Raw genomic sequence first — 12,901 nt, 5'->3', positions numbered from 1 at the left:
CTCTCTGCCTCTGTCTCCGCACCATTAAAGAGCAGACACAAAGGCGGGCATTCGCATTTGAAGCTGATATTTCCAACGAGCAAGGTCACTGTTGGAGCTACACAGTCAGCGTTATATTTTCCAAGCTTCCCATCCAAGCAGGAAGTATGCTGCCTGCTGTTGTCTCGTGCAAAGTGTTTTGCACAGAGAAACAAAGCAAGTCGAGGCCGGTCGCATATAGAAATCGCTGGATGGGAATAAAGACATACCGCTCCTTTCTTCAACAAAAGTGAAACGTTTGCGCTTGTGCGTGTGATAGTTGCAGTGATGTGCAGATGAGCCCATGTGCCTTTCGCTTTCCGAGCTCTCCTTTTTTCACGTCTGAGGCCCGACTTCCTCTCAACCTTCAAAAGAGCTCACACGCTCTCTCTGTCTCTTTCTTATTTAAAAAAAAATTGATCTGATTTCACGGTTAAAGATCTGCTGTACCGCTGTCGACTCCGCACTCTCACTTTTATAAATGTATGAATGCGACGCAAAAATAAACACTTTACACCTAAAATATTCAAAGGTGCTGTGACTGCACTGGAGAGACGAGAAAAGAAACTTCATGCAAGTTGAGGCACAGGAAGCAGTCAGATGAGTTCCACTTTTACAGATGCTACACTTCATTACGCGCTGACCAGTCAGCAGTCACAGTGAATAACCCTCATCACCTCAGTGAAATTAACCTTTATTATGAGTCTTGTGTATTCAGTGCTGCATTTGAGCCAAAAAAAAAAAACAATGAACAGCTGTTATGCAACTAGTTTTATTGTCGACATGTTTCTGCTCCATAGGCCAAACGAGCTGATTTTGGTGAAGCACTTTTCAACCTAAATTATGCCATCAATGCCAGAAGCTCAGTTATGTAAACTCACAAGTAGTGTGTGTGTGTGTTTGTGCCATTACATCACCTCACAGTGTTCCCTATAGCCTCATACTGAGCACAATTTAATCTGAATTAGTTAACAGAACACAGAGCAATTAACGCCCACTCTCTGGCATTCTGTTTCTTTCCATTTTTTTCTCCGGCACACACAGTTGCTCACATGCAAAATGCATGATTTTGTCAACTGAACACCCCCCTCTACAGACACACACACAAACACAACCAAACATTCCTAAAAACTCTGTGCTGTCACCAGAAGCTGTCAAACTGTTAATGAAAACAGGACTCCAACAGGTTCCATTATAGAAGCTACACCTGTGGGCTGAGGTTTCAATAGGAGCTCATTCAATATTTAGGCAGAAGTTTAGAAGGAGGCAGCATACATTCAAACTGCAGCACTCAAAAGCTTTTCCAGCTGTTGATTCGTGAGTCAAACACACAGAAACACACATACACGCAGACAGATAACATGCAATCTAATAGAAAGCCAGGCTGTTTCGAATATGTTTCTTTGATTTTCGTGAAGAAAAAAAATAACTGTTTGCGCCTCCGCTGCTTCCGAAAGATAAGGAGCGGAACAATTAGGAGTCAGCTCCCCTGAAGACCTACCTGATCCTGCTGCTGATGCTGAGCCACTTTCCCCGGCCCGTTAGCGGCGTCTTTTGCCGAAGTCATGACGCCAAATCAAGAAGAAAAAGGGGAGAGAAGAGCCGCGCACACGTCCGCTGCTGACAGGTGCAGAAAAAATGAAGCGGAGAAAAGAGGGGGAGCACACCGAGAGAGAGAGAGGGAGAGAGGGAGAGGGAGAGAGGGAGAATGCGCGTAAAGTGTTCGAGGCTATCCACGAGTGATTTGCTAGAATAACGCAGAGATACCGTGGGTGCAGACGGCGCAAAGTTCAGCAGCTGACGTGGAGAAATCTGTGGACCGCTGCCATGTGGGAGGTTCGGTTTACCTCGGAGCGGGAGTGGTGTCATCCACGACAGCTGGATGTGCTTAAAAAATGTAAAAAAGAAAAAAAGAAAAAGAAAAAACCTACATGATTCTTTTCAGTTAATTAGACTCGGCGCTACTTGCGGGTCTCTTATTTGAAGAAATTGTCAATTTAGAGGAAATGTCAGGTTAACCAAAATAAAAACCAAAAAAGGTCAAATTGACTTCTTTGCAGAACTTAGCACCACCAGGCTGGACCTCTCTGCAGTGGAAACGGAAACAACCGAGCTATGCCGCCAGCTGCTGTGCCAAAAAGTGATTTCCGGTATTTGCCAACATATAATTGTCGGTATTTAACGGGATGTAAATGATTAATTGGATTAAAATCTGTGAAACGTGTCAAAATATATCTCTCGTGAATGACATCAAGTCATTTTAAGGCAGAAAGAACATTTCTGTCAGAGGTAGAAGCTGCAATCAGTTTTTTAATATCTTTTATTTATGCATGTAAAACTCTCGATGACATTTTGCAAGAGAGATCGGGCCAAGAAGGCAGCAGAAATTGCAGTAAACAAAAAATAAATAAATATATGTGTGTGTGTGTGTGTGTGTGTGTGTGTGTGTGTGTGTGTTTTAAGTGGCCAAAAAGGGCTGGATTTATTAAAATGTGGACATCAACAACATAACCCCCCCTCCCCCTGCAAAACAGGTCATTTCTGTATTTTAACCCCTTTGTGAATCCGGTTGACTGCAGACTATTTATTCGTATAAGGAAATGTATTAGACAATAAAAACACACAAAAACACTGCACTGCTCCTTTTCTTTCCTTGCAGAATGTAGAGGGGAGCTCAAGGTTTTGTCCTTCCACCTGGGCCTATATTTAGTCTTACCAGACTCCTCTGTGCTCAGCTCTGAGCTTGCAGCAACTGATAATATGGAGACCTGTCAGCTTGTATCACATCACTGCGGGCACTCATTATTACTGGCAAGTCCATTATACAGGAAATGGAAACAAGAATCAATGCGAGAAGAACAAAATACTTTCAGTTATAAGCGTGGACTCTTTTCAGATAGGATTGGTGTTCCTATCTTACTAAAGCTTGAATACACTCATGGCTGTTAATGCTATCTACATTGCAGTTTAGGGAATGGATTTGCATAGAGCGTCTATAGCCATAAAAATCATATTCGCTCCAGTGTACTGCCACCGCTGCTGTACTGTCTGCCAATAAAACAAAGGCTTGCTGCTGGCCTCGCTCTTGAGAAGCAGTGTTATATCGTCCTCCCACATCGAGCAGAAATAGTCTCGGTTCCTGACAAAACATTGTTTATACTGTAACTTTCTCACCGTGCGCCACATCTCTGCGAGCACACACAATCCACATTATTGTTAGCACAGCTTGTCTGCCTATTTGTGCCGCACACATGAAAACACACACGCACGCACGCAGGGCGCTCTCGTGCTGGAGAGACAGTTTCTTCTAAAGTCATGCACAGTCTGTGCAGGCCTCTTGGCCTTTTGAACCGATCATCTGCTGGGGGGAAAGGAACTGAACAATCCCAGTAAAAGAGAAACACACACCAAAAAAGTCAGCGATACGAGTCACTGACACAGCCTGCGTACGAGAATGAGGGAAAGATTCTCTAGTTGATATAATGTTTTCATCAGCGGACTTGTTGCAGCCCTAAGGGCTAATTATTGCTTGTTTACAAGCGAGGAAATGGCATGTTATCTTTCTGCAATCTGTGCATCAATACATTAACAAGAATGAGCAGAGCAAACTCTAAAGATCAAGGTAAACATGCAAAGTTTCAAAAGCATATAAAATCATAATATTAATACTTATTGTCGACTGCTTTTGCTAAGGTAACCATTAAGAAATACACCATGCATTCAGGGATATTCTACACTTAGATCTGTTTTGCTTACTTGGGAATTTGGGAATTTGTGTGTTGGCTGTGAGATCAGGAAAAAATGCAACAGTACTGATTACACTTGAAGGAGTCTCGTGCTCAGCTGGAGAATTTCTTCAGATCTTTGGACTAAAATCTTCAAGGATTCACTTAATCCAAATATCTGGGCCCTGAGAATCATCATATTCACTGTTAAAAATCATGCTGTGTATGAGGTACCACAACAGAAATAACTATGAGGTTTAATACTTCACAAATAATTATTTCTGCATGCCAAATGATGGCACTGAGCGCACTGGGCGTTCTTCTTCTTCTTCACTCACTATGCATTTACACGCCACTCTGCATTTAATCATTAGTTATTATTAATGTCATGTGCTCTTCCACAGCGTGTCTTTTATCCTGCCTTGGCAGATGGCTGCCCCTACCTGAGACTGGTTCTTGAGAGATTTCTTCCTGTTTAAAGGGAGTTTTTCCTTCCCACTGTCGCCAAGTGTTTGCTCAAAGGGGGTTGTTTGATTATTGGGGGTTTTTCTCTGTTATTAGGTCTTTATCTTACCTTAAAGCATCTTAAAGGGAATGTTGTTGTGATATCTTAGATCTGTCTGCTGGTCACAGTTTACTCCTCTGTGTATTTCAAGAGTTTCGACTATAAGCTGGGATCACCGATAACTATTGTATTTATCAACAAAATTAATTCCTTGGTCATGTTTACTTAAATCTTCTACACAGTGAGGGTTGTTTTTTTTGAGTAAGCTCAGATCTGTGCATCACTGTGTCAGTAAAAACCATCCAGTCTGCAGCAACAGAAAAATTTAAAGCAGATAAATGGACCAGCTATAGAGAATGTAAAATGCTACCTGCCCAAAGTGAAGATGGAAAAATGGAAGAAATTAAACACGCTGAAGCAAGTGTAGAGACAAAGTGGATGGACACAATGATAAATTTTCACAGTGCTGCAAAATGAAGCTCAGATCTTTCTGGCTGGATGATGGGACTAAACACAGATAGTACCAAACACAGCATTTTGGTCCTGCTGTCATCGCACAGCGCCTCACACGGCCCGAGGGAGCCGCACAACCAGCTCACTGCCAAGAATGGTTTCAGCACCACGGCCGTGGACAGCTCCACTGACACAAGAGCGGAAAGCCTGTTTACGATTTAATCCTCAGTGTGTGACCGTCTCTGTCCTGCCTTTATTATCTATTTTCACTCACAGGCTTTCCACAGCTGCTCAGTGAAAAGATCAGGTGGAAGAGGAAGGGGAAGCAATTTCCTAACAATTAGCTGCACTAAATTTTTAAAAGTTTTTAGCAGACGCGAGAAGCAACAGGAAACAATTTACAAGATAAACAGCGTTAAACGCAGAGTGCTCATCCGACCAGCAGAGCTCTAACAAACAAGAAATGAGACTCAAACGCGGTGAAGGCTATGGCGATTGATCACAACACATTCGATGAAACAACACAGGATCAGGTTTAATTGGAGAAACCAAACAACGTGGAGCCATTTAGGGTCAGAGCTTTTTTAAAAACAAGGCTCACCTATTAGTCAGTTTCTATTAGTTAACTGACATTAAATCCATTCATATTTTACTCATTTAGCAGTTACTCATATAGGCTGCACTTTGTCTACAATAGCCCTTCAAAAAGCTCCAAGCAGTAAATGCATCTTTGCTTATATTACTGGCAGAGCTTTCCTTTTCTTTCTACAAGACCCACAAAGTGCCATTCATTTAACAGTCAATAAACGCTGTGAAAGCCTTCAACTGCATGCTAGTGCCCCCCAGTGATCACTACTTGTCCAACACCTTAAAGACTAATCAATATTGAGGATTTTTTCACAGAAATTGTGCTTATTATATTAAAAACTGTAGTTTAGAGAGGAAGAAAGTATGTTGCATGGGATTTTGGAGAGTTAATAAAGTGCTTGTCCACCTCTGCCAATGAGCACAGCCATCAGCCTGTCACTTAAGACCGAAGAGAACAGGAAGAAGAGCAAGAGATGAGTCCGCCTAGCAAAGGCCAGGGCAGTTTTGTTGGATAAACGATCATTATCAGCTGAACTCTCTCCGCAGGCCAAGCAGCACAGCAGAAAGCCTGAAAAGGCCACAGCCATAGAAAAAAGGCAGAAAACCATTATCTACCATGTGTTTGCATAAATGCATCCCCAAGGGGTTTTTGTTCTAGTGCAAAGAAAGCACAGCAGCACTATGTTGATGAACAGGGGACACACACAATAACACGAACATCTGCGTAATCTAACGCAAAACAACACAACAGCTTTGCAACAAAACACAGCCTCTGCAAATCTAAACATTTAGTGTAAAGTGTTTCAGAGAGGAGCAAACTCAGAGACTGATGTACTTTTTCTAGCTGCTGTAGTGTTATTAATGTTTCATACTCATGTTTTACCAGCTTGATATTGTAACCGATATTGTTTTCATCCAGAGAGCTTGCACCTGTCATCACTACAAAATGTGCTCCTGGAGATTCTCAGAGTACCGGGAACCTCCACAAATTGAGTTATGGCAGGTGTATCTCAGCCTATCTGTCTGTATTCAGATGTTGTCAACATTATAACATGGAAACTGTGCAAGATGAACTCCTGAAACTTTAGAGCTGAGATCAAAAAACCGTCATTTGAATCTCAGCCAGTTGCAGCGTGAGCGTATTTTCTGTATACGATGATGGAAGATTTTTAGGATTCTGCTCTTTGTCTATGTTAAGCTGACCTGGTTGAATGGAAGGCTCCATCACATCATGCTTTGTCTTTATGCTATCTTCTATTACAAGATATTACACTTGTCTGCACACTTTTACATGTAATGTTCTGATTATATCCTGTGACCACGGGAGGTAGATAAGCTGTTTCTGGTTATTATTTCATGCAGACTGCTGTTGCAAAATGAATTAAAATCTTTTTTTTTAAATGTTGTGGAAATTTGAAATAAACTGATGTACACAAACAGGCTGTAAAACTACAATACAGAGCGCAACAGCAGGCTGCAGGGCTTTTTGCAAAGAATAATAAAAGAATAAGGATAAGATATCTACGTGCCATTCTCACAGGATACAATAATCACAGGAGCATAAAATGCAAAAGATAACATTTTGAGATCTGTTTGTCTTGTAAAAGAGGATTAGCATGTCACTGTGGCCAAGATGTAAAATTTCCATTAAACTTGTATTACAAAGAAAAATGTTATTGTCTGACAAACATGTTTCAGCTTGTGGCCCGTGCAGCTTTTACTTGTATATTTGTGCTGAATATAGTAAAAAAAAAAAGTATTTAGCCTATTTTAGACTTAATAGGAGAGACCTCTCAGCAGAGCTATACCCACCACTTTTTTTCCTGAGACAATTCAGGGATTTTAAAAATCACAGAACGATAAATGAAACAGAAATTCCACAATGAGCTTGTTCTGAGCAGGCATTTGTTTGTGTGCCATAAACACAGAATATACTTTAATAATTTTGTTGTACATGTAGAATGACAATAAAGTGCTATTTTATTCTATAGAAGAAGATAAAGAAGACATTTATCTTCAACCTCTGCCCTGCTATGACATGTCAGCCGGTGTCCCTGCCTGTTTACTGTTACAATCTTTTTTCTCCTCTGGGACAATAAAGGCTTTCTAAATCTAGTTAACGCATGAAAAATAGAAAGATTATAATGTAGTTTTTGTGAGTACATTTACAAAGCGACTCACTTTAAAACAAAAAACAAGAATTTATAGGAGTCGTTATAATGAAAACCAACGAGGAGCATAAAAAAATAACAATGAAATAAGATAGAGAGCTTCTTTTTACTTCATGGAAAGCCTTCAGGAAGTTTTATGCAGCAACCCAAAAAAGACTGAGTTGACTTAGAAAATGCAAAAGCAAAGACAGGCTGAAAAATCCCGGGCACCTAAGGTAAAGACCTGAGTGATTTGAACAGCAGGGAGAGTGCAGATATCAAACTGCGGCTCACAAGACAGCAATATATCAGCAATCTTACTCTTTGTGATTTTAAAAAGCCTTAAAAGCAAAAGTTTTAAATCGAGTGTAGAACTTTGAGTGCAATGATGCACAAATGGGAATGGTACGATCTGATTCCCAACTGCGTGTTTAAATCCCTGAGACAGCTGGAGCTGAAGGCAAGTAATTTACTTATAGTTAATGGAGATGAGGAGAATTACAGCGTCCCAAACGAGAAGAAATAAAGACGTGGTGTATCTTATCAAGCGTAAGCTGGTCTCCTTAACTAAAGGAAAATATGGTTATAATTCGAAAGATTTTGGCTTGATTTTGGGTATCTTGTCTGAAGGGGAGAGGAATGTCTAAAGGGGACTTCAGGAATATATATAAAAAAAAAAAAATTATTGTTTGCCACCATCTATTCAATGAAAACAAAACTTTTTGAACCGTATGTTTTAATCTGCTCATTATGCGCATTTCCAGTAAAACCCCATCAATCAGTGAGGGCGGCTGATTTAGGAACAAGCTGTTTCCACTCAGCTGACCTGCCAGCTGCCAGCATGCCCGGCTCAATCATCAGTCATGCCCCCAACGCCCTCCGGCCTGCCGTGACTCCTTCAGCTGTCCAACTGGCAGCACACCTGCCTCGCTTACTGTAAATACTGCTGTCCGCATCACAGTTCCTGCCTGCCATGCAGCAGCCACAAATCACAGGTTAAGGATAGAGATGCCGTGCGGGCAGCAGTTCATCACGGATCGTTACTGTACTTAAGGGTCATCAATTCAGTCCTGAGAAAACACGCCTCCATACAGAGTGATGAAAGGCACAGAAGTTTTCAAACTGTAGGCACAGGCAGTTTTTCACTGTCTGGACATTACAGAGTGGTAATTAACAAGTCTTCAAGTCTTTAATCAGATTCATTATTGGTCTTTTACCAAGAGAGGGCTTTCTGGGGGAAACAATTAATCTACTATTGTCTTGTCTTGAATTGGTTGGAGACATTAAAACACACAGGGAGAGAAAAAATTACATTAACTTTGAATGATTCCTTAGCCTCTGGACCTAATTCTTTGACCCTCATCAATACTTGATTGTTTTTCTGAGAAGGCTACCCCTCCAATAAACTCACTTGTTAACTTATGACAACAGCATCATTTGGTTCGCATTACTCCCTGACACTGAGCCTGTGGTGGTTTTTTAAACAAATATATTACGTGTTTAGCATTTTTAAAGCTGGAAACTTTCAAAGTTTTCATAATGTGCAGTCCTCTGCAGCAAGTTAAATTTGAAATGGCTATATTATAAATAGTATTAGTTTATTACCTATTACTTGCGTTTGCTTTTGCAAGCTGACCTCTTGTTTTTTCCCCCTTATTGGCTGCTGGCATTTACACCAAATCCAATAAAGCATTAACGAGGTCAGCGCATCCTCCCACCACCTTGCTGATTCCTGTTGAATGCTGAAAACGTCAAGTTTTAGATTATGCAGAGAGCGCCTCCAAGACAGTTTCAGGTGAGACAATACTGTAAAAACAACCACTCGGGTCAATTTTGAGAAGCTTCCGGACCATGTTTCTCGTAAGAAGTGTCTTTTTGACATGAATTCAAACAGGTGAGTGTTTAATGAGTGGTTGTATCATTTGCATATGTGATGTTAAAATTTTAGAAAACTTGTTATACAAGAAATAATTGTCTTAATGTAAACAGTTGCTAGGAAACTGAAATTTGCAATGCATATAACATTTGTTTTTTCATACCCCGAGTCAGAAATGTCATAACACTGTGTCAGGCAGGAATGCAGGACTCCCAGGCAGGACTAAAGTCAAAAACACAGTTTTGGTGCTGCATTCAAAATGCAAAACTAAAACTAGGAAGAAACTGAGATATTACAAAACTATGAAACACTGAATGGCCAGAACACACAGCCAGAGGATGAGGGAGATCGTGAGAATGACAGAAGGGGACACAGACATATATACAGAATAGGGAATCAGTGAAGAGAGGAAACACCCGGGGAACACAGCTGAACACAGTCTGACTGATGAGGCAGGGGAAGCAGAAGAGAACATAATGCAGACAGGATGAAGGACTGACAAAATAAGAGACACACACTAAGACTCAAGCTGACTACATACAGAGCGCAAGGGCAAGAGCACAGAGAAATCAGCTAGACACATAGAGACATGACTGGGAAACAAAGCCAAATAAACATTGAGACACGACTCACTGCACAGGGAGACACCTAATACTAACAAAGGAAACTAAACACAAGAGGACAGAGAAAACAGGAGAAGATGACAGAAACCTAACAGCTGGATAACAAAACAAAGAATACAAATATTAAACAGAGGGATCACAAGTATAGAAACTAGGAAGAGAATCTTACCCTCAGAATATTACATAAACCAGAATCAGAGGTCAAAACAAACAGGGTCACAGTTCAAGCTGAACCATCCAGTTTTATTCCAGTCTCTGCTCTGAAGGTTATATAAGGGTTTGTTCGTTTAACATCGAAATGTTAAATGATATATAGAACATTTTATTCCTAAACTTTTCACAGTGCAATGTCATAAAAAGGAATCAGAGCCTGGCTTTATTATACACTGTTGTACTCTGTTTACATGTCTTCCTAATAAAGTATATATATATATATATTTCATATATTTTTCATGCACAGCAAACCAAAGTATTTTGCTTTTGTGAACCTAAACAGCTGACAGCGCTCTGCTAGCTGCACATCAAAACTTTAAACCCATGAATTTCTCCTGAGGAAAAAAGATTATTGTGTCTCTGCAACACACCGCCGGGCAGTCTGGAGCAAGCTTCTCAGGAAATGCCTCCAAAAGGAAAAAAAGAAGATCTTTACACATCACTTTCTGACAAAAAGTAACTGCCTTGACGACTAAAACTGGACTCTTCCAGGAGAAAATTGCAACCCTGGAGAGAATTGTGGGAAACAGTTTTACAGCACTGAGGTTGCCAATAATGGAGGCGCACGATGCAATGTTAATTGAGTTCTCACACTAGATCTCAGTGATCCATTTATAAGACACCCAGCAATGCTTTTTCCTGCAATACATATTTCTTATTATTACCATAAGAAATATCTCAAAAACTCCAAGAATACCCAAGTACTCTTAAAATCTGGTGTTTCTCTATTTAACTCTGCAGTTAAAATGTGAATACAGCCTTCCAGTGTTAAAGTCTGTAGACTGAAGGTCACGCATTCAAACGAAGCACAACTGTGCAAAACAAAATTCTGATTGAAGCAAAAAGAGTTTTGATTTTTGCTTTATGCGCATCTATCTCTAAGGCCCGAGCTTGCAAGTTATGCAGTAACAGGGCTCTAGAGTGCGACCAATTTTTCAGTGGTGCGACTAAAAAAAAATATTTGGTTGCACCTGTGCGACCAACTGTTCGGGTAGCAAAAAAAAAAAAAAAAAATCTGCAACCTTCCCTGTGGTCAACAACAGACACACATTTTGCCCCTATCGTGGACTAAACCAATCAGAGGTAGTCAGGGGCGGGACCTCTCTGATTGGCCGTGGTCCAGTTGAAAATGTAGGTGGAAGTGGGAGGTGAGTAGCTTGAATAAAGCGATATCAATTCATTAAATCCTGAATCGACTTTTAAATATAACTGTGTTTTGCCAGAAACGCCAGATTCTCAGAATAAAGCTCACAAAACCATTTCAACAACAACCAAACAGCAAACGAGAGCAGGTACACGCATTCCACACAAAGACGTAAACACAGACCCGACGCATCAGAATCAACTTTGTCTTTCTCGGCTTTCTCACCCGACGGCCCGTAGACGGACACGCTGTCGGAGCTTAGCGATTCTGATGCGTCCGGTCTGCGCTGTGATTACGTCTTTTTGCGCTGATTCTGAGCTGCAGGTTTTGTCTCTCCAACCAAAATTCGCCGAGCCAGCAGCAAAAGAAGCAGCAAACTGCGCTTCACATTTGATCAATGTCGTCATGAATTTTGCTGTTTTGCTTCCACGACTATTGAAATCACACTTCATGCACAGCTAGCCCTCTCTCTCTCTCTCTGTGCTTCAAGAACAGTTTCCCGTCTCCAATCTCTGTTTTCTGTATTATTCATTCGCTTATTACCCACCAGTCTACCGTTGTTTACAGCGCTGTCGGCTGCTGTCTTTTTCTTTTCTTTTTTTCACTTAAATGACCTCGGACAAGAAAGCCTATTTTTTCTGTTACTCAATACTGAAGAAATTTAAACTTTATATGCAGAACATTGTAGAATATTTTTAAGGTTATCTGCTATAAAAAGCCAGACCAGGAAAATCTCCTTCATGTTTTTCTGTGTTTTATTCTCAGTTACTTTCACACAAAGGCATCTGCTGTGATGCTCACAATTCTGATGAAGTCAGTACTGATAAATCATCAGAATTATAATATTTCTGACTGTCTGAGGCTAAGTTGAATCGAATCGGGACTTTGAAAACCGGAATCGAATGGATTATAGAAATCAGTGATGATACCCAGCCCTAGTGAGCAGCCTAGGCACGACAGAAGTGGATGTAGCTGTAATAGGAAAAGAACTATTGATAACTTTTCTGTTAAGTTAAGGCCTGATCCTTCTGAAATTCATAGCCAGTGCTCTGACACGGTGTCATCAATCTTTGGATGCTGAAAAAGCACAGTGTATCCAGAAAAACACATTATATTATATCAATTATTATAAAATTTGTGTACGCCTAACTTTTGTGCCGGTACGCCTAACTTTAAAAAGTTAGGTGTACCGGTACGCCCATGGCAAAAAGTTAGTCTAGAGCCCTGCAGTAATAATAATGCATAATTCAAAACCATAGTTTGCCATTATTGTCTCCGGTAATATGGACCTATACAAGGCTGCGTCCTACAACGTGCGCAGCGCGGTCCGAAAGGCAAAGCGGAGCTACGGGGAAAAACTAGAGTCACAGCTACGACAGTGCGACTCTAGGAGCCTGTGGAAAGGACTGCGGACTATAACGGACTATAAACGACCAGCTTCTTCAATGATGAATGCCGATGCTTCACTGGCTGATGAGCTGAACACGTTTTATGCTCGCTTCGACGCCGCAGCAATTAAAACAACAAACGGCTGCGCGCGCTCGGAGTGCACCAGTGAAGAAAATGCATTCGTCATCACAGAGCATGCCGTGAGGAACACCTTCAG

The 12,901-nt window shown here is 40.9% G+C and overlaps 1 protein-coding gene across 4 annotated transcripts in view; it reads right to left on the bottom strand.

The window, feature by feature from the left end:
• LOC146553594 (A-type potassium channel modulatory protein DPP6-like) overlaps nt 1-12,901 on the bottom strand; it is a 98,174-nt gene that overhangs the window by 47,125 nt on the left and 38,148 nt on the right. The window contains exon 1 of one of the 4 annotated variants that reach the window (XM_085255851.1): nt 1,520-2,089. The exons of the other annotated variants lie outside the window; for them this stretch is intronic. Coding sequence (XP_085111977.1) covers nt 1,520-1,585 — 66 coding nt within the window. The 5' untranslated portion in view covers nt 1,586-2,089. Of the gene's footprint in view, nt 1-1,519; nt 2,090-12,901 lie in introns of those variants that run through there. 4 annotated transcript variants of the gene reach the window in all.

Source organism: Mchenga conophoros, linkage group LG18, assembly GCF_057382185.1.
Source record: "Mchenga conophoros isolate Kocher_MC1m ecotype Shallow Benthic linkage group LG18, M_conophoros_male_GT1.1, whole genome shotgun sequence".
Classification (NCBI taxonomy): Eukaryota; Metazoa; Chordata; class Actinopteri; order Cichliformes; family Cichlidae; genus Mchenga; species Mchenga conophoros.
Note: the sequence above shows the minus strand (reverse complement) of the source record. Positions and strands in the feature narration are given on the sequence as shown.